This window comes from Sceloporus occidentalis, unplaced genomic scaffold (assembly GCF_023333645.1).
Source record: "Sceloporus occidentalis isolate IW3139 unplaced genomic scaffold, rSceOcc1.0.p SCAF_1, whole genome shotgun sequence".
Lineage (NCBI taxonomy): Eukaryota > Metazoa > Chordata > Lepidosauria > Squamata > Phrynosomatidae > Sceloporus > Sceloporus occidentalis.
Window position 1 is genome coordinate 169,722,683 of NW_028316981.1, and position 19,626 is coordinate 169,742,308.

The 19,626-nt window shown below is 45.1% G+C and overlaps 1 protein-coding gene across 2 annotated transcripts in view; it reads right to left on the minus strand.

The window, feature by feature from the left end:
• LOC149322706 (nuclear receptor subfamily 1 group D member 1-like) overlaps nt 1-18,721 on the minus strand; it is a 56,120-nt gene extending 37,399 nt beyond the window's left edge. The window contains exon 1 of one of the 2 annotated variants that reach the window (XM_089481807.1): nt 18,504-18,721. In XM_089481807.1, the coding sequence (XP_089337933.1) occupies nt 18,504-18,585 (82 nt within the window). In that variant the 5' untranslated portion in view covers nt 18,586-18,721. Of the gene's footprint in view, nt 1-864; nt 1,368-18,503 lie in introns of those variants that run through there. The other variant, XM_089481813.1, reaches the window with a different exon arrangement.
• Between the last annotated feature and the right edge of the window lie 905 nt (nt 18,722-19,626).

The window sequence follows — 19,626 nt, forward strand, 5'->3', positions numbered from 1 at the left end:
GGGATTCAAACCCAGGACACTGTGTTCATTTCTACTCAAGTAGTAATTGCATGTGCACATCCCTATGCAACCCAGACTGCAGAAATAATCCAACTGGACACCATGGCTTCATGCTCTGGAATTCTGGGAAGTGCAGTTTGTTGAGGCACCAAAAGTGGTGTCAAACTGGATTATTTCTGCAGTGTGGAAACAGCCCCAGTGTCCCCGGCCAAAGAGCTGCATCCTTTTCCCATCTACATCCATTCCTGCACCAACAACCTGCATCCCATCCTTCTTCCTTTGCACCCTCATGCATTGCTTTAGAGCCTGGTGGGTCCCCCACTTTACAACCATCCTTCCAACATCCTTCCAAAGCCATCTATTATTCTTTTTTTCTCCTCATAGGAACAACAACGTGTGGGGGGGGGGTGTAGGCAATAAAATAGAAAAGAACAATAAAAGCTGCTTTACAATCCCCATTGCCCAAACCAGAAAGCTCTGCTGCCGGGGGACAAGACCAAGCCCTCTAAAAAGAAGGCAAGGGGCTCTCTTTCTGGTTTCCCAAAAGGGAAGGAATGAAATCCCAGGGACTCCTGCATGCCTCCTTGGGAGGGGGATCTGTAGTAGTAACAAGGCAGGAGGATGTCAAGGGAAGGCAATGAAAAAGAAGGCAATATCCCCCTTCAAAAAATACCAGCCCGACCCCTGTAGAAGCAGAGCACACAATGCAATCCTCCAGATCCCTCCTCAGCCCAAGGCTTGCAAGAAGCCCCTTCCTCCGCAGGTTGCAGCTGCTTTGCTTTCCCCTCCTTCGGCCCCCATCCCTTCTCCCCAAGAATGGGGGGGGGGGGTCCTCAGGGACAAGAGGACGGGCTCCTTCCTTACCTGAATTGTGGTCCATGGTGCTGTGCCTCGGAGGAGGAGGAGGAGGAGGAAAGCTGGGGAAAGGAGAGAGCCAAGATCTGGGCGACGCGTGTCTCTCTGTTTGTGGGAATGCCACCGGGGAGGAAGAAAAGGGAAACCAATCTGTTGCAAAAGGGAGGGGAGCGAAGAGGAGGAGGAGGAGAGCCCCAGCCCAAAGGGGAACCCTGGGGGGTGTTTCCCTGCCTGCCTGCCTGCCTGCCTGCCTGCCTCTTTGGGCGATGGGGCTGCAGCTTTGGCAGCCTCCTCCTAGTGCCCCTTCCACGTGCTTCCAGGCTTCAGAGGAGGGATCTGGGCAGAGAGAGAGGCAGAGGAGAAGTCCGGGAGCATCCCTCTGGCCTCCTCCTTGCCGGGGGGGGGCTCTAGCGAGGGGGCTGCAGAGGCTGCTGCTGCTGCTTCCCTTTGCCTCCCTCTGCTGCCTTGGCTCCGGGGGCCCCCGGGGGATCAGCCCCCCTGCGGCGGCGGTGGCGGATGGGCTCGTGTGGAGCCGGCATGTGACAGCCCTGGCCTGCCCCACTGACACACATTTCGGGAGGGAGGGAGGGAGGGAGGGAGGGAGGGCTTGCCGCTGACATCAGCCCCAGCAGCAGCAGCAGCAGCAGCAGGAGCAGAGGAGGCAGCCGGGCAAGAAGCAGCAGCCTCCTTCAGGGGGAGAAGAGAGCTTGACAGGGCCCTCCTTTGCCAGCAGCAGCAGCAGCAGCCCCTGGGAGGGCATCCTCTTAGCCCCTCCATCTCCAGGCTGCTGCAAGATCAGGCTCCTCAACGCAAAGGAGGAGGAGGAGGAGGACAGCCTGCTCTTGCAGCACCTTGGAGGCTCCCTTTCAGCCTTCTGACCAGGAGGGCATTCCAAAAGACCTCCCCCCTTTTGAGCAGGAGGCCTTTCTCTGCCTGCCTTTTGAGCTTTGCTTTGGCCCTGTCCTCCATCTTTCTTGAGTCTGCAACACCTTGGCAGTGCCTTGTCCTCCTTTGTGCGGGGGGGGGGGCATAGGGTGACTCTGATCTTGCAGCACTTTGGAGAGAAGCTGGGAGCATGAGCCTCTTTTATGAGACTCCAGCCTCCTTCCTTAGATGCACAAACAATTCACCCAGTGCAACCAGACTTGGTCCTCCTTTTCCAGGGTCTGCCGTACCTTTCAACCCTCTGTCCAGGAGACAGTCCCAAGATACACTCTTCCCTTTTGAGCAGGACTAAGGCCACATAGCCCCAAAAACCCACAAAAAACTATGGATGCCGGCCATGAAAGCCTTCGACTTTACATAGGACTAAGGCCCTTATCACACGAGCAAAATTTGAAGTTAACCCAGGGTCAGTGTGAAGGCAATGCAGGGGCAATCATGGGGTTTCAAGTTTATCACATGATGCCAAACGCAATCAGGAGCCATCCTAAACACAATCAAGGGTCATTCCAGGGTTAGGTAAAGTTTGAAGTTTGTTTATCACATGAAACCAAACACAATCAGGAGCCATCCTAAACACAACTGGGGATCATTCCAGGTTCATTCCAGGGTTAGGTAAATTGGGGGGGGGGGGGGAGGATTTACCTAACCCTGGAATGACCCTGGAATAACCTCCGGTTGCATTTAAGATGGCTCCTGATTGAAACCCCATGATTACCCCTGCATTGCCTTCACATTGACCCTGGGATAACTCCAAATTTATATTTGGAGACTAAGGAAATCAGTCTGCAAAGGGATCTGGCATAGAGTGAGCAGACCTGACCATCCTTTTCCAGGACCTGTCATCCCTTTTTCAGCCTTCTTGTTTAGGAAACACTCCAAAAGATCTTTCCTTTTGAGCCTGACTTAACAAGCATGAATTTATATTTATATGAATGGTTTTAGCTTTTCAGTTGGTCATGTCCTCTATTTTTTTTTAATAGTCTGCAGTTTATGGTGCCTTGTTCCCCTTTGTGGTTAGATCACCCTGTGTCTGACACCACCATAACTGCCATGCCACAACAAACTACAGTTCCAAAATTCCATAGCATTGAGCCATGGCAATTAAAGTGGTGTCAAACTGAATTATTTCTGCAGCTCACTGAAAAGAGAAGCTGGGAACAAGAGCTTCTTCCATAGACTTGAGCCTCCTTCCTCAGATGCAGGAACTTGCCACCTCATCTCCATGTCCATAAGGTTTGGGATTTGTATTGACATTCTCACACACAACCAGTCTGCCTCTGGACAGAGCGACCAGATACCCTAACTGCAAAGGAGGACAAGGCACCTCAAAGTGTAGGACATTCAAGAAAAATGTAAGATGACAAAAGGAAAGCTAAAAAGACTCATATAACTAGAAATTGATTTCACGTGGCAGTTTTACAGCTATATTGCATATACAGCTGGCCCTTGGTAACCACTGGTGTTTTGTTCCAGGATGCCCCATGGATAACAAAATCCATCAATGCTCAAATCCCATTATATACAATGACCTAGTAAAATTATTTCCCTTATATAAAATAGCAAAATCAAGATTTGCTTTTGGGGATTTATTTTTTTAATAATATATTTTCAAGCCGTGGATGGTTGAATCCATGGATGCAGAATCCATGGATACTGAGGGCTGACTGTACCATGTTTTATCATGTAAAATACGCTATATTTTACATGGTAATGTATTTGAACTGTAAAACAACCCTATTTTTTTGATGAACTTAGCTTCGTTAAATTGCCTTGTTGGCTTGCAATATACTTACAGAATTCTGAGCAAAACAAATGCTTAAAATTGTATTTGACTAGAACAAACCCTTGACTGAATCTACGTTTTAATTATTTCTTTAATTTTCCATTGTGTTGGAATTAAAGGAGGGAAAAAACTCTTTCAGTATTTGCTCCTGATGCAGTACATTGCCTAAAACATTTGCTGTCCTGTTTCCCTTTGGGAAACAAACAGCCAGAGCTCGGGGTGAATCTCGCTGGCTGCAGCTCCTGGAAAAAAAGAACTTTAGAAGGATCCATCCTATCCTCCTATTTGTAGCAAGGACAGGCTGCCAAGTAGATGTTTTTCAAAGGGAAACAGCAAATGATGTGTTACTCAATAGGCTTCTTAGACATTCTCAAAATGGAGAGGATTTTGGAATTCCTCCTGGACAGGGAGGGCACGTCCTAAATGACAGTCTGTAACCCGCCTAAGGATTCTGTAAGGTGGTCAATTGGGGGTGATACCATGAGTTACAGCATTGGGTGATGCCAACCCTAGTGATGCCACTGAGCAGCGGCCCTTTGATTGCAGGCAGGGAGAGAAAAGAGAAAGAGAGAGAAAATGGGGGAGTTGCCCCCTCTCTTTTCACTACCCTGCTGCCCATTGGCACTGTCCCATCTGGGACATGGGCGAGTGGCAATTCTCAGGCAGTTGGGTTGTCAGCAGAGAAAAGGGGGCCATACATCCTCCTTTGCCAAAGAAAGGAGCCAAGCTTGTGCCGCTAATCTCTGGCAGTGAGGCCAGTAGGAGGCGGCTGAACATGCTGGTTGGGCAAAAAGGGGGTGCCCAAAGCACTTGGGGAGGGTCCAGCAAAATGTGGAGCACTCACAACATACTCAAAGGCACTCCCCCTCTCTACCTTCTTGCTTTGTGTAGGTTTTGGGGTTACCACTTTTGCACCTCGTTTCCTGCTGGCTAGCTAAGAAATATAGGGTATCTGTGCTCTACCCACCCTTCCTATACAGAGTTGTACCAAAACACTTTTTGTTGTTGCTGTTAACAGCCTTCGAGTTGACCCCAATTCATGGTGACCCTGTGGATGAGATTTCTACAAGACCCCTTGTCCTCCACTGTTCTACTTAAGTCCTGTACATTCATGCCCGTGACCTCCCTGATTAAGTCTATTCATCTGGTTAACCATCTTCCTCTCTTTCTACTGCCATCTACCTTTCCCAGCATTATTGTCTTTTCTAGTGTGTCCTGCCTTCTCATGATGTGGCCAAAGTATGACAGCCTCAGTTTGATCATCTTGGCTTCCAAGGAAATTTCGGGCTTGATCTGTTCAAGGACCCATTTGTTTGTCTTTTTGGATGTCCATTGTATCCTTGGCACTCTTCTCCAACACTACATCTCAAATGAGCTGATTTTCATCTTATCTGCTTTTTTCATTGTCTAGCTCTCACATCTCTGGTGGCACAGTGGTTAAATGCCAGTAGTGCAGCCATTCACAGCCACAAGGTTGTGAGTTCAATCCCAGGCAGGGCTCCAGGGCTGACTCAGCCTGGCATCTTTCTGAGTACCCAGCTTCTTGAGGGCAATTAGCTTACACATTGTAAACTGCTTAGGGAGTGCTTAAGTGCACTTACAAGTGGTATAGAAATGTTATTGCTATTGCTTGCTATCCATACGTGGTGATGGGGAAACCCATGGCTTGGATGATTCTAACTTTAGTGCTCAGTTGTATACCTTTACTCTTTAGAATCTTGTCTACTTCTTTCATAGCTTCCCTTTCCATTCCTAGTCTTCTTCTGATTTCTTGACTGTATTCTCCATTCTGATCAATGTTCAATCGTAGGTAGGGTTGCCATAATTCTCTACTATAAACCGGGACAAAATGTAGGACAAAATTTAGGCAAAATGTAGGACATTTAAGGTCCTCCATTTTTCTTAAATGTCCTACATTTTGGGCTAAATTTTATCCTACAATTGTCCTACATTGTGGTCTAAATTTTGTCCTACATTTTGTCCCGGTTTATAGTAGAGAATTATGGCAACCCTAATCGTAGGTACAGAAACTCTTTAACTATTTTGATTTCCTCATTATTTAGGTTGAATTCATGCATTTCTTTTGTGGTCAAGATTTTTGTTTTCTTCAGCTACAATCTCGTCTTTGCACTTTCTTCCTTACACTTCATTAATACTTGTTCCAGATGTGTGACATTTTCCACTAGTAATATGGTGTCTACATATCTAAGATTGTTGATGTTCTTCTTCCTATCTTCACTCTTCCTTCTTCAGAGTCTAAACCTGTTTTTCTTACTACATTTTCTGCATATATGTTGAACAAATACTGGTAATAATATGCAGCCTTGCCTGACCCTCTTGCCAAGTGGGAACCTTCTATTTCTCCAGATTCTGTTCTAACAGTAGCCTCTTGTCCTGAGTACAGATTTCTCAATCAGAACTATGAAATGCAGTGGCACTTCCATGTCTTTGAGAGTGTTCCATAGCTTTTCATAATCTATACATTCAAATGTTTTGCTATAATCTATAATGCACTTGGTGATTCCCCCCCCCCCCCCGGTATTCCTTTGTTCACTTAATTAACCATCCTATGTTTGCAGTGTGGTCCCTGCTGAATTTGTTGTTGTTGTGTGCCTTCAGGTAGTTTTTGGTGACCCCAAAGAGAGCCTGTCATGGAGTTTTCTGGGCTGAGGGTGTGTGACCCTCATCTCCAAAGCCATAGTCCAACAGTCAAACCATGTTGACTCTACCTGCTGAATTTCTCTCACACAAAAGTGCCTGTGTCAATGAAGTGGAAGGAAAGGAAGGACCAACCTATATATTGCAGCAGTTGGCATTATGTTGGCATGATCCTGTGGTATTTTACATCCCATAAGTTTCAAGGGGAGAGTTCAGCTACTCCTTGAGGTTTCTCCATTTGAAGTCAGTGATGTTTCCATTGATTCTAGCTTGGCCTAGCCCATGAAATTTGGAGGTGGAGGAAAGGGCCTCTTCTAACTCTATTACTCATCTTTTTTCCTTCCCACATTAAGTCCATTAAGGAGAGAAAGATGGAATCACTCCAGTGTTTTTTTATTTGTTGCAATAGGAGCACTTGATTGGGAAGGGACCTTTGTGCCACCATTAATATTCTAATGCCTAAATACATTATTTTGTTTAAATCAAGGAGTCATGAAGAAAGAGGTTGGTCCATCCTTCTTCCACCACCACCCCCCCCCCCCCCGCCATGGATGAAATAGTTAGAGATGTGTGTGAGCCAGGACTTTATCCACTAATGCTCAGAGAGAGACCCTGCTGAATATGAAAGTGGGACAACAGCTATTAATAGGACTACATTCCTACTTTGCAAAACTGGGACAGTGCAGCGCACTATTAACATACTGCCAAGACAAAAGTTTAAAGAGAAAGGCAGAAGGTGGGATCTATGGTTACCCAGTTAGCACACTGGAAGCGGAACATTTTGTTAATTTACTCAAGTCCTATTCTCTTTTAAGTTGTTCTGCACTGGAAAACAAAGGGCATGCTTGTGTCCTCCTCACAGTGGGCCTTACTTTGTGAATGCATGAGAACATTTGGTGAAGAGTTACTCTGGGAAAGCATCAATCAGTAGTGCTACTAGAGAAAAATCCCATGCAAGCCCCAGGAGGAGTTAGAGCAGAGCCATGCAGAGCTTGAAAAGGTTTGTTTGCTTGTTTGTTTGTTTGTTTGTTTTGGTACTAAAAACCCCAGAATTCTTCTAGCCAGCTGCTGTACTTAAAAGGAAGGAAGGAAGGAAGGAAGGAAGGAAGGAAGGAAGGAAGGAAAAAAAGCAAATGTTTCCAAACTGTGGGTCCACGTACAAACAGAGAAGATCCAACTATCCAACAAAGCAAGGCACCTGCTATTGTAGAACCTGATCAAACTGCAGAATTAATGCAGTTTGACACTGGTTTAACTGCCACAGCTCCATTCTATGGAATCCTGGGATTTTTAGTTTGTTGTGGCACCAGAGCACTCTGACAGAGAAGGCAAAATATCTCACAAAGCTACAGATCCCAGAATTCCATAGCACTGAGCCATGGCAATTAAAGTGGTCTCAAAGTGAATTATTTCTGCAGTGCAGATGCAGCCACAGGCACAATCCACTAAGGCAATGGTGCTGAAAGCAGTGGCCTGGGGACCATCGCTAGTCTGTGAGCTATCTACAATACGTCTCCAGGAATCTACAATTATTTATTTAAAGTATTAATTCATCAATACACAGCACACCAAGGTAGTGTGCAAGAAATAAAAACAATTTTTGGATCACATGAATACACAACTGTTAAAAAACAGATTTAAAAGCAATGTGTGGTTTGGCACAAAATGATAGAAATACTGTATAGTCCTTGTCCCTACCCTGTTGGGACAGAAGGAATGCCATTCCATGCTATCAGATAGCTCAAGAAGTATTGCACCATCGAGGGTTTTTCCACAGGAACCCAGCTGACATGATCTGGAGTTGCACCAAAAACACAACAAAAGCAAAAACAAAAGCAAAATACCCTGCCAGCTTCCCCTTGCTTCAGTGAAAAACTGGCTGCCATGAGATGTGGTGACAGTCAATAGCTGGTGCCATGGCATCCCTTCATCACTTCTTCTTCCTCTTTGCAATGAAGCAAGGGATTGTTTTGGAACAGATCTTGCTAACAGGGCTCTACCGTGACATTCATTTGCACTGCTAGGCTGAGATCAAGCAGCCCAATCCTAATCCTGAAAGGACTCATGCTCTCTCCCTAAGGAGTTTATCACATAGAATCATAGAACTGTAGAGTTGGAAGAGACCACAAGGGCCATCCAGTCCAACCCCCTGCCATGCAGGAAATCGCAATCAATGAAAGAGATTAGGAGTTTATCCTGTGAATATCTCAGAAAAACTGAGTAATTATGCGAAAGGATTTCACACGATGTCACACAAAACCCACCATCAAAGTGGTTACAAAGAAGCATTAATGTGCATCTTTTTACTTTCAGGATTTTAGCGATAATGCATTTTCGATATTACTTTATTTGCACAATTGCATGGGATAATCATTCATGCAATTACTCACCATTTTCACTTTATTTGCGAGATGCTTTAAATGTGCTTTACTCTCTCTTTAATGCTGAAATTAGCCCCAGTGTGATAAACTCCTTGTGGAAGTCAAATGCCTAGCTCTAGGGTGCAGACCTGTAGTGCCCCAGATGATACTGGGCAACAGTCCATGTCCTGGGTGGGGCTGATGGGAATTGAAGTAAGATCTATAGCCATAAATCCCCCCACCCCTGGCCTACCGCAGGGTGTCACGAGGGGTATGGGGAAAGGTGGGTTGCACCAGTGCTCCCCAAACATCTGCCTTTGGGCAGAAATAGGCTCCGATGTTTGCCTGAGTCCCTTTAAAACGCTGAAGAGCTAGTGTGAGTGGAGCGAGGTTCATTGGGAGGAGAAAGGAGAGGCCCCAGGTTTAATTTTTTAAATTAAATTTTTAATTAAAATAAAACTCAAACCTATGAACCAATGAGAGCCACCGTGGCATAGTGGTTTGAGAGCTGGAGTGTGACTCTGGAGACCAGGGTTTGAATCCTGCCTTGGCCATGAAAACTCACCCAAGTCAACACTCTCTAAGGTGGAGGCAAGGGCAAAGTTGCTGTGAAGGAACTTGCCAAGACAACTCCATGAGACCCTCACCTCAGAGTTGCCATAAGTTGGAAACAACTTGAACATTTACAGTATATGTGTGTGTTTGTGTGTGTGACAGGGAGATGTTGCCCTGGAAGAGGATGCAACCCCAGCTTTCAACATGGCAAGGGTGGCCTTTGTGTGTTTGTTTTTTTACTCCCATCAAGGTGGCATAGTGCTTTGAGGGTAAGGCCTTGGGCAAGTCACACTCTCTCAGCCTCAGGGGGAGACAAGGGGCAAGAACCTCCTCTGAAGAAACTTGCCAAGGCAACCCTTTGAGGGGATAGTCTTAGGGCTACCGTAAGTGGGGAACCACTGGAAGGCACACAGCAACGACAACAACCCCAGAGAGATGTCCCCAAGAACCTACAAACCTGGCTTTCAGCATGTGTGTATATATGTGTGTTTATATATATATATATATATATGTATGTATGTATGTATACAGTATATATTTCCAACTCTATTATTCTATTAGTCTATATATATACACACTGCAGTCAGCCTGGTGTGGTGCTTTGAGGATAGGGCCTTGGGTAAAAGTCACACTCTCTCAGCCTCAGGGGGAGGCAATGGCAAACCCCTCTGAACAAATCTTGCCAAGGAGACCCCATGCCAGGTTCCCCAAATTGGAAACGAGTGGCAGGCACACCACAAGGAGAAGGGGGATGCCAAGCGGCATGGCAAGGGGGGCGGGGGGCTTGTTTGTGTCTCTCACTGCAGTCCAAGAGGGAGGGAGACCTTAAAGGGGATGCCCGAGATGCCCTCAATCCTCTCTTTCCCTCTGCCCGAGGCCAAGCGCCCTCCCAACGCGGGATTAGGTGCGTTCACACGTGCAGCCGAGGAGGAGGAGGAGGCTGCTGCCATGCTGCTGGTGCTGAGAGTGGGCCAGGGAAGGAGGCGGGCAGCAGGCAGGCGCTGCTGGCACTGAGCCGCCCGGGCAGCGCGGGATTAACGAGGCTGAGCCATGTGCCGGGCAAGGAGGGGCACCGCCATCACATGGGCACCACCAGGGGCAATGTCAGGACACCACCAGCAGCAGCAGCAGCAGGAAGCATAGCATCACAAGGGGGGGGGGATCCTCCACCCCCCAAGGGGCATCCAGTCCTCCATCCCCATTTCTGCCATGCAGCAACACACAACCCAAGCCCCACCTGCCACCCAGCCTCTGCTCCAAGACCTCCAAAGAAGGAGACCCCACCACACTCCCAGGAAGTTCCTATCTGGTAATCAGTGTTAGACTCATAGAGTTGGAAGAGACCCCAAGGGCCATCCAGTCCAACCCCATTCTGCCATGCAGGAACGCACCATCAAGGCGGCCATCCAGCCTCTGTGTAAAGAGCTCCAAAGAAGGAGACTTTGTCACGCTTCACTCAGTAGGACAGCCTAGTCCACTGTCCAACAGCAATTACTCTCAGGAACTTCCTATCTGGTAATCAATATTAAATAGAAGCATAGAGTTAGAAGAGATCCCAAGAAGGGCCATCCAGCCCAGCCCCCCTTCTGCCACACAGGAACTCACCATCAAAGCACCCCCAGTAAATGGTCATCCAGCCTCTGTTTAAAAACCTACAAAGAAAGAGACTCCAGCACTCTTCCAGGCAGCGTATTCCACTGTCCAACTGCTCTTACTGTCAGGAAGTTCCAATCTGGTAATCAATATGATGAGACTCATAGAACCATAGAGCTGGAAAAGACCCCAAGGGCCATTCAGCCCAGTCCCCTTCCGCCATGCAGGAACACAAAATCAAAGCACCTGCTGTGACAGAAGGCCATCCAGCTGCTGCTTCAAGACCTCCAAAGAAGGAGACTCCACCATTCTCTAAGGCAGCATATTCCACTGTCAAACAGCTCTCACTGTCAGGAAGGTCTTCCTGATGTTTGGGGCAGAATTTCTTTCCCTCTAATTTGCATCCATTGTTCTGTGCCCTATTCTCTGGAGGAGCAGAAAACAAGCTTGCTCCATCCTTAGTATGACATCCCTTCAAATATTTAAAGAGGGCTATCATGTGACCTCTTACCCTTCTCCATTTCAGGCTAAACATCCCAGTCTCTAAGTTCAAAGCTATATCAGAGAATCATAGGCCTGTTACAGACAGCCAAAATAAAGCTGCTTCGAGTCACAGTGGAGGTATGGTGTTCCAATGATGCATGCGTCCTAAGAGTCCAGAAGCCACACCAAAGCCACACTCCAGTCCTGAAGGGCTGGAGCATGGCTTTGGCGCGACTTCTGGACTCTTAGGATGCATGCATCATTGAAACACCATACCTCCACTGTGACTCGAAGCAGCTTTATTTTGGCTGTCTGTAACAGGCCATAGAATCATAATGGAGTTTTATCACACTGAGGCTAATTTCAGCATTAAAGAGAGATTAAAGCACATTTAAAGTATCCTGCAAATAAAGCGAACAAGGCAAGTAATTGCACGAATGATTATCACACACACTTGCGCAAATAAAGTGATATCAGAAATGCATTGGCACTGAAATCCCAGAAGTAAAAAGATGCACATGAATGCTTCTTTGTGACCACTTTCATGGCGGGTTTTGTGCAACATCATGTGAAATCATTTCACATAATTATGCGATTTTTCCAGGATATTCACAGGATAAACTCCCAATCTCCTTCATGTGATAAATTCCATAGAATCCTTTTGTTGGATCAGTCCCAATGGGACATCCAGACCAACCCCATTCTGTCCTACAGAAAGACACAATCAAAGCCCTCCCAACAGATGACCACCCAGCCTCTGTTTCAAAACCTCGGAAGAAGGAGACTCCACCATTCTCTAAGGCAGTGTATTCCACTGTCAAACAGCTCTTGCTGTCAGGAGGTTCTTCCTAATGTTGAGGTGGAATTTCTTTTCATGTACTTTGAATCCATTGCTTAGGGTCCTATTCTCTAGAGCAGCAGAAAACAAGCTTGCTCCATCCTTACAAAGAGTGGTAGAATTCAAAGATATAGCCATGTTAGTCTGTAGAATCAGTATGTAGAGATATCATGTAGCCCCTTTGAGACTAACTGAAAGAAAGAAGTTGGCAGTATGAGTTTTCATACACTTAAGTCTACTTCCTGAGATGGGTTGACTTCAGTTTACTTTTTCCTAGGAGCAGTAGTAGCAGCAGCAAACAAGAATTGCCCCCAGAGCCTGGAGGACTAAAGGACAGCAAATGTTGAAAGGGTTTTTTCCCCCTTCATTTCAGCACAAAAGACAAATGAAAGGAATAATTTAAATGCAGATTCCATCAAGGGTTCGTAGCTAGTACAGTATAATTTTAACCATTTGTTATGCTCAGAGTTCCATAAGTATATTGCAAACCAACATGGCATTTTAATGAACTTAAGATCATCGGAAAAATATGGGTGAGTACATAATAAAAGACAGTATGTGTAATCTAGCTGTAAATATACCATATGAAATGAATTTATATTGATGTTAGTGTTTTAGCTCTGACTTTGTAATGTCCTATATTTTTCTTGAATGTCTTACATTTTGCGGTGCCTCATCCTCCTTTGCAGTTATGACTTCTGGTCACCTTGTCCAAAATCAAGCCTCTCCTCCAGCACCTGGGAAGTGGTGTTTTCCCCTTTCCATCCTTTCTTGTAGCCCCTTAGGTTTTACCCTTGACTCATCCACAGGTCTTAGCAAAATCCATAATTTTTAACCTGAGACCTTCCCTCGACTTATACATGATGTCAACTTGCACACAAGTATACAGGGTACCTTATACCTGGAGTGACCCTTTGGCTGTTCTTGGCCTATAGCGCCCATCATCCCTGACCATTGACCATGTTGGATGAAGCTGATAAAATGTGGAATCTTAACAACATCTAAAGGACCATAGGTTCCCCACCCACCACTTTATGCTATTAATTACAATTATTTATACAGCAAAGAATGAAACTAAATGTGACAGAGGATGTAGTCCCAGATACACTCATCAGGAAGCAAACACTATTGGATTCACTAGAATATTTCCTTTAAAAATGTTTAGGATTGGACTAAAAGAATACTGATTTGAAAACATCTTTCCATTCCAATAATAAATAGAACATATTTTCATAGGGTCTAGGGATCCTTGGAATTTCAACATGCTATTCCTGGCCTCAGGGTGACTAAAAATCTGCCACGTGCCCCAGCTTCCTACTCAAGAGCAAATTCATGTAAGTTAATGCAAATCAGCACATGCTCTTCAGAATAAAACTGCACACTAGCAAAAGAGTGTTATTGCATAACAGTACCATATTTTTAAAAGTTCCACACTGCAGCATCTCAAGTTCTCAAAGGCATTTTTGTATGCATGATCTTGGACTCTGGAATGAGGAGGTGAAGAGAGGCACTCAAACGCCTCCAAAACTAGGCCATGGGGATTACCACCTCCTCAGTGTGTGTTGTATGCCTTCAAATCATTTCCAGTTTATGACAACCTTAAAGTGAACCTATCATGGGGTTTTCTAGGCAAGATTTGTTCAGAGGAAGTTTGCCATTGCCATCATCTGAGACTGAGAGAGTGTGACTTGCCCAATGTCATGGCTCAGCAGGGATTTGAACACTGGCCTCTAGTGTCCTAGTCCAATGTACAAACCACTAATGTTAGAAAGATTTGTTTGTAAAAGTTCACATTTCAGTGGAAGGAAATCGTAATTTGCTCTCCCTCTGCACGTAGGCAACATTAATAACAACCCATCCAATGTTGACCCCCCCACCCATTAGAAACAGTTATGGGGGCCCTCTGAATTATTTTAGCAATCATTACAACAGCCTTGCAAAGCCAGCCAGCGTTACTGTTTAACATATAGAAGATGAGGGGTTTATACTAACAGCTTGCATAAAATCACCAAGTGGGGCATAGCTGAGGTAAAATTTGGGACAAAGACTTCCTGGCTTATATTCATAAAGCCTGGTCTCTCTCATATATATATATATATATATATATATATATATATATATGTTGTTTTATGGCATATTCAGAAATAAGGATTTCCAATGAGACAAAATTTTGATATACGCTGTATTTGGGTGAATATGAATGAAACCCACTTTTTCAGCTTTGTAATAGGCAGTAGCATCACTGGGGTGGTGCAGGGGATGCGGACAACACCATGTGACACCCCAGAAGGAGATGACACCACAGAAAAGGGGGTGACACCAAGTCAGTCCCCCACCCTCCATGGGGCCTTCCCGGGGCCTTAGGTCTGGTGTCCCGGCAGCCGCGAGGCTTTCTGGGCTGCTACAGTGCATTTTTACGGTGTTTTTGCGCACACGCTCACATGTGCCAGAAATCCCACCCCAGAAGCTCTCCCCCCCTGCACCAGGTGACATCAAATTATGATACGCCACTGGTAATAGGCAGTTGCTACCTCGTCCTCCGCTGGACATTGGCCATGCACTTAGATTCACAACAAAACAGGTTAAACTCTTCAAGCAGTTAAGAACAGATGAGAAGCAAACATAAAAACAGACAGAAATAGGGTCAGAATCCTAAATGAAACTGTTAAGCAACTTGTGCACAGGAACAAAGAGAACTACTATAACAATCAATGGAGAGAAATAGAAGATGACAAAAAGGAAGAATGAGAGACCTCTTCTGCAAGATCTGAGATATCAAATGGAAATTAAACAACAGTGGGGATGCTATACGACCAGCGGGGGAACATCTTACATAATCAAGAACAAGTAAAAAGACAATGGAAACAATATACCAAAGAACTATACAAATCAAAAAGAATGACAGATTCATTCAAGGAAGAACTATTTGAAGATGAACCCACTGTTTTATAAAGTAAAATGTAAGCTGCACTCAAAACACATGGGAGAAATAAATCATCAGGAACAAACAGCATGCCAACAAAACTGTTTCAAATTACATTGACAGAATCCACTCAGAATTAAAAATCTACTCACAAATATGGAAATATGGAAAACAAAAGCATTTCTCTGCTCTGTGCTACATCAGCAAGTGACTCAAGAGTCAGGTGATTTTAAAGCCAAGACCAGTAGAGTAGTCAATCAAATCCAAGTCAGTCACAGGTTATCCAACAAGATGAAGGGAGGAACAAGAGCAAGATCATAATCTGGTCCAGAAGTCCTTAGATCAAGTCAGTAATCCAAATAGACAAAGCCAACAAAAAGTAGGTAAGAATCTTCAGTCATAGAAGAGGCACTAGGGATCATATTGCAAACATATACATATTAAATAATAGAAGTCATCAATGAATTTCTGAAGAAAATCAGCCTGAGCTTTATAGATTATATCAAAGCCTTTGATTGTGTAAATCATGAAAAACTGATCTCCCTAAAAGAAATAGGTATTTATTTCATTTGTATGCCGCCTTTCTCCCTGGAGGGACCCAAGGTGGCTCAAACAAAAACAACCACAACATGCCACAACATTTGATTATCACAATGCAAAATCTGTGCTCAGGACAAGAGGCTACCATCCAGACAGAACATAGAGAAACTGGATGGTTTCCAATTGGCAAAAGGGTCAGCAAGACTGCATTTTATAATCATATCTGTTTAACTTGTAGATATCATACATAACGCTGGATTAGACTCAGAGGAAGGAGATGTGAAAATTGGAAGGGGGAATATCAACAATTTAAGACATGCAGATGGCATCATACTACTAACAGAAATAGCTAAGACTTAGAATGACTGTTGAAGAAAATTAAGGAAGAAAGTGCAAAGAAAAGATTACACGTGAACATCTTGGGGCTCGACAGACAGGCGGCGAAACGCCACCCTGTTTAGCCTGGATCATTGCTGCAGCAACCAAACAGCGCAGCAATGATCCACTCCCTCTTGGGAGCAAAATGAAGTTGCAGAAAACAGCTTCCTGGAAGGGGTTCGATTGGCGTGCTTGTGTGCCATAACCGTGCCCTTTCCAGCCAGTGCCATATGAGTGCTGTGCCACATTCATGTAATCATTGTGCCCCCCATGTGGACAAGGGTGAGCCATGATGGTGGTGTGCCAGCAAACTAGAGCTTCTGGGCATTTAAATGCCCAGCCTCATCTAGCCCTAGTTCGCCAGCAGGACAGCACAAATCATCCGTCTGTACTGCCCCTAAGAAAACAAAAATGATGACTTAAAAGCAGTGAAGACACTGACATAGTAAAATATTTCCTGTACTTTGGTTCAGTCATTAATCAAAATGGGTACTGCACTCAAGAAATCAGAAAAAGACTACATTACAAGTGGATAGATTCAATCAAAGAAGACGCAGCCCTGAGTTTGGAAAATCTGAGTAGGACTGTGCATAGACTTGAAAGTCTCTTATTTATAGTGTAGTAGGGTCACCACAAGTTGAAGTCAACTAAATGACAGTTAACAACAAGATGATGAAGCAAAAACAAGAAAGAGATTCTATGTGTATACCTGATTGAAAATATCAGTGTGTTCAGAGCTTTCTTGTGTAGAATTTCAACCTTAGACACTGCATAACATTTCTAAAAATTCTCACAAAACATTTATTTTATTGAAATTCTCAAAGACAAGTGGGAAGGGGGGAAATAATGGAAATGAACCAGCAGTTTTCAGTTCTGAATTACAGTCTCTCCTACCGGGGTAAATCCAATAATATGAATGTCTTAAAAATATAATGCAATGATAGTGGGAAAACGATAATAAGTCTGCTATTTACAAAGTAATTTTCTGAGCTAGAGATAGGTAATATAGGCTGCAGATGTTGTTGGACTGCAACTCCCATAATGCCCTACAGCTACATATGTAGGCTAGGCTAATGGGAATTGCAATGCAGCAACAGCCGGAAGCCCACAAATTTCACACCCCAGTTCTTAGTGAGCTTTCCGCCCCGTTCTCTTTCGGTTATCCAGTAGCTTAGGCAATGTATGAGTACCTTTCTCTGCTCTTCTACAACTGTCTGCCCTTGACCAAAGGCATGCTTCCAACACAATTCAATTTTGGTCTTTGCCACGTGAGTCTGTGGAAACTTCCTTTCATTTGAGCAAATCTCATTTCCGGTGCTCTCATGTACATACCAGACTATTCCTGAAGCTCCCGTGTCCAGAAATAAAAAGTTAATGATAAAAACAGTTTACCTAAAAGCAGCTATTATGTTTAAACATATCACTCCACTCTCCCCACTTACAGTCCTCTGTAACTGATTTAGTAAATACTCTTTCTTTCTAAGACAGGGGGCACTGCTATCAGAAAGCTCACAAGCCTGTGCTCCAAAATTCTCTGCTGAAGTAGAGTTCCCACCAAATGGCCGTAAATGCGGCTTCTCTCCTGGTCAAGGATCTTTTTTAAAATTGCAGGGGTTGACAACTAGCAATGCTGGATCTCCTCCTCTACTCAGTCCCACAGGAACCACAGCTATGTTCCTAATTCCATTCTCCCCAGTGTAAACTATGATAGACGCTTTGGTAGGCAGTTCCTTTTGATGTAAACCTTAAGACTTCAATCTCCTGCAGAAGGCACAGGAAAAAATCAAGAGGATGTTCTTCTCAATCAGAGAGAAGAAGGGTACAAGGACATTTTTGTTTGTGCCTTGTGGGAGAAAGATGAGGAGGCATATACAGTGGTCCCTCCACATTCACTGGGGTTGGTGCATTGGATCCCCATGAAAGTGGTAAAACTGCCAATTTAAAAAACACTATTTTCTTTACCTGAGAGAACACCTCTTTAGGAATCTCTAGGTCCTTCAGTACAACTTTTGGTTAAAGTCGGCCATAAAAGTTGTGCTGGAGGAGCTAGATATTCCTAGAGAGAGCCTATTAATAAAATCCGTGAATAATCAAATCCGCAAATGTGGAGGGATGACTGTAATGAAGGAGTTTTTGAGAAAGGCTCAGGAGGTTGAATAGAGCTCCCAGTTCATTGTTGTTGTAATGTTCGAGTCATTTCTGACTTATCGGGAACCTAAGGCAAACCTGTCACAGGGTTTTATTGGCAAGATTTGTTCAGAGAGGGTTTGCCTTTGGTAGACTTTTGGTCTTCTTCTGCACCATCTAATCTCCACCAGGAATTTCTGAGAGATCTCACTCAAGGGATTATTATTTGAGGGGATTAGAACAAGGGAGATCAAGGAAGAAGAAGCGTCCAATGGGACATCACCAGATTCAACACCTTCCTTACCTAATCTGGACCACCCTCACACCCTTCCAGCATCCAAACACAATGCTCTTTGATTCACTTCCCACTTTTACTTTATTAGCGAAGCTAGGAAAGCATGCTGGGAGGTAAAGAAGCCACACTGGGTACTGACAGATTCCATCGTGGTAAGGAGGGTTACTTACTGTAGCTGCTTGGGCATCGTAGCAGCTGAGTTGTGCCAGTCCCACCACGCCAAGGCTTTCGACATTTGAAGGAAAGAGGCATCTGGGGGTGTCACACCACCTCACTTGGTGTTGAGCCGAACCCCTGGCCTTCGGCAAGCTGAACAAGAAGGGGCGCAGTGGCGGGATGGAGGGCGGCAGCCTGGGCAAGGGGGAGGAGGTGGAGGAGGGCAGCAATTGAAGCCACCCCAAGAAGGACGAGGGTGGCAACATGGGGTAGGGGTCCGGCAGCCACCAGAACAACAGCTCGAGCGGCAACAGGTGGAAGGGCAGAAGCAGCAGGAAGGGCGGCAGCAGACAGGGCAACAAGGGGGCGGGTAGCAAGCAGGGCATGGGGGCCGAAAGCAGCCAGGGCAGCACATGGGGCAGGGTGGAGGGCAGCAGCCAATACTACACATGAGCAAGGCAAGGTGTGGAGAGGGAAACCCTCCAGGAGAAAAGGAAGTTGCAGGAGGGCTGAGAGCAAGTTACAGTATCTCTGCTGCTGGGGCAAAAGAAAAGCACTGGGCTAGAAAGCCCCATGGCTCCTCCTGAGAGCCTTCCCTGCTCAGGGAGGATTCTAGGACAGGCATGGGCCGGCAGGCCCACGGGACACAGACACCTTAACTGTATTTATAGCTCTCTAAGGCCAAGAGCACCCGCTCCTAAAGCCGTCTTGAGCAGCAGCAGCACGCGGACAAGGTGGCCTGGGCTGCTTAACACAAGCCAGAGCAATTGGAGGCCAATGTGAGATACAGATTTTTCTAAGTACTGTACCAAAGTACCAAATCAAATGAATCAGGACAAAACAAGTGAAGCAGCATTTTCCAATTTATTAGTTACAATCTTGCAAGAAGGGGTGTCTCAGGCAAGAGGCACACCGTCTGAGGTTTCACACAGTATTTATAACACATTTTCTGTTACAATATTTCTATCTCATTTTTTATTGGCCAGATCTAGACATGTGATCAATTTTAAGACCACCTTTTTAAGTATGTAAAAACTCCACCCATAACATATCTCATCATACGTCTCATGACCATTTAAATTAGCCATTACAGATTCATAGGTGTGTTCTAATATTCATCACCCCCCATTACGCATG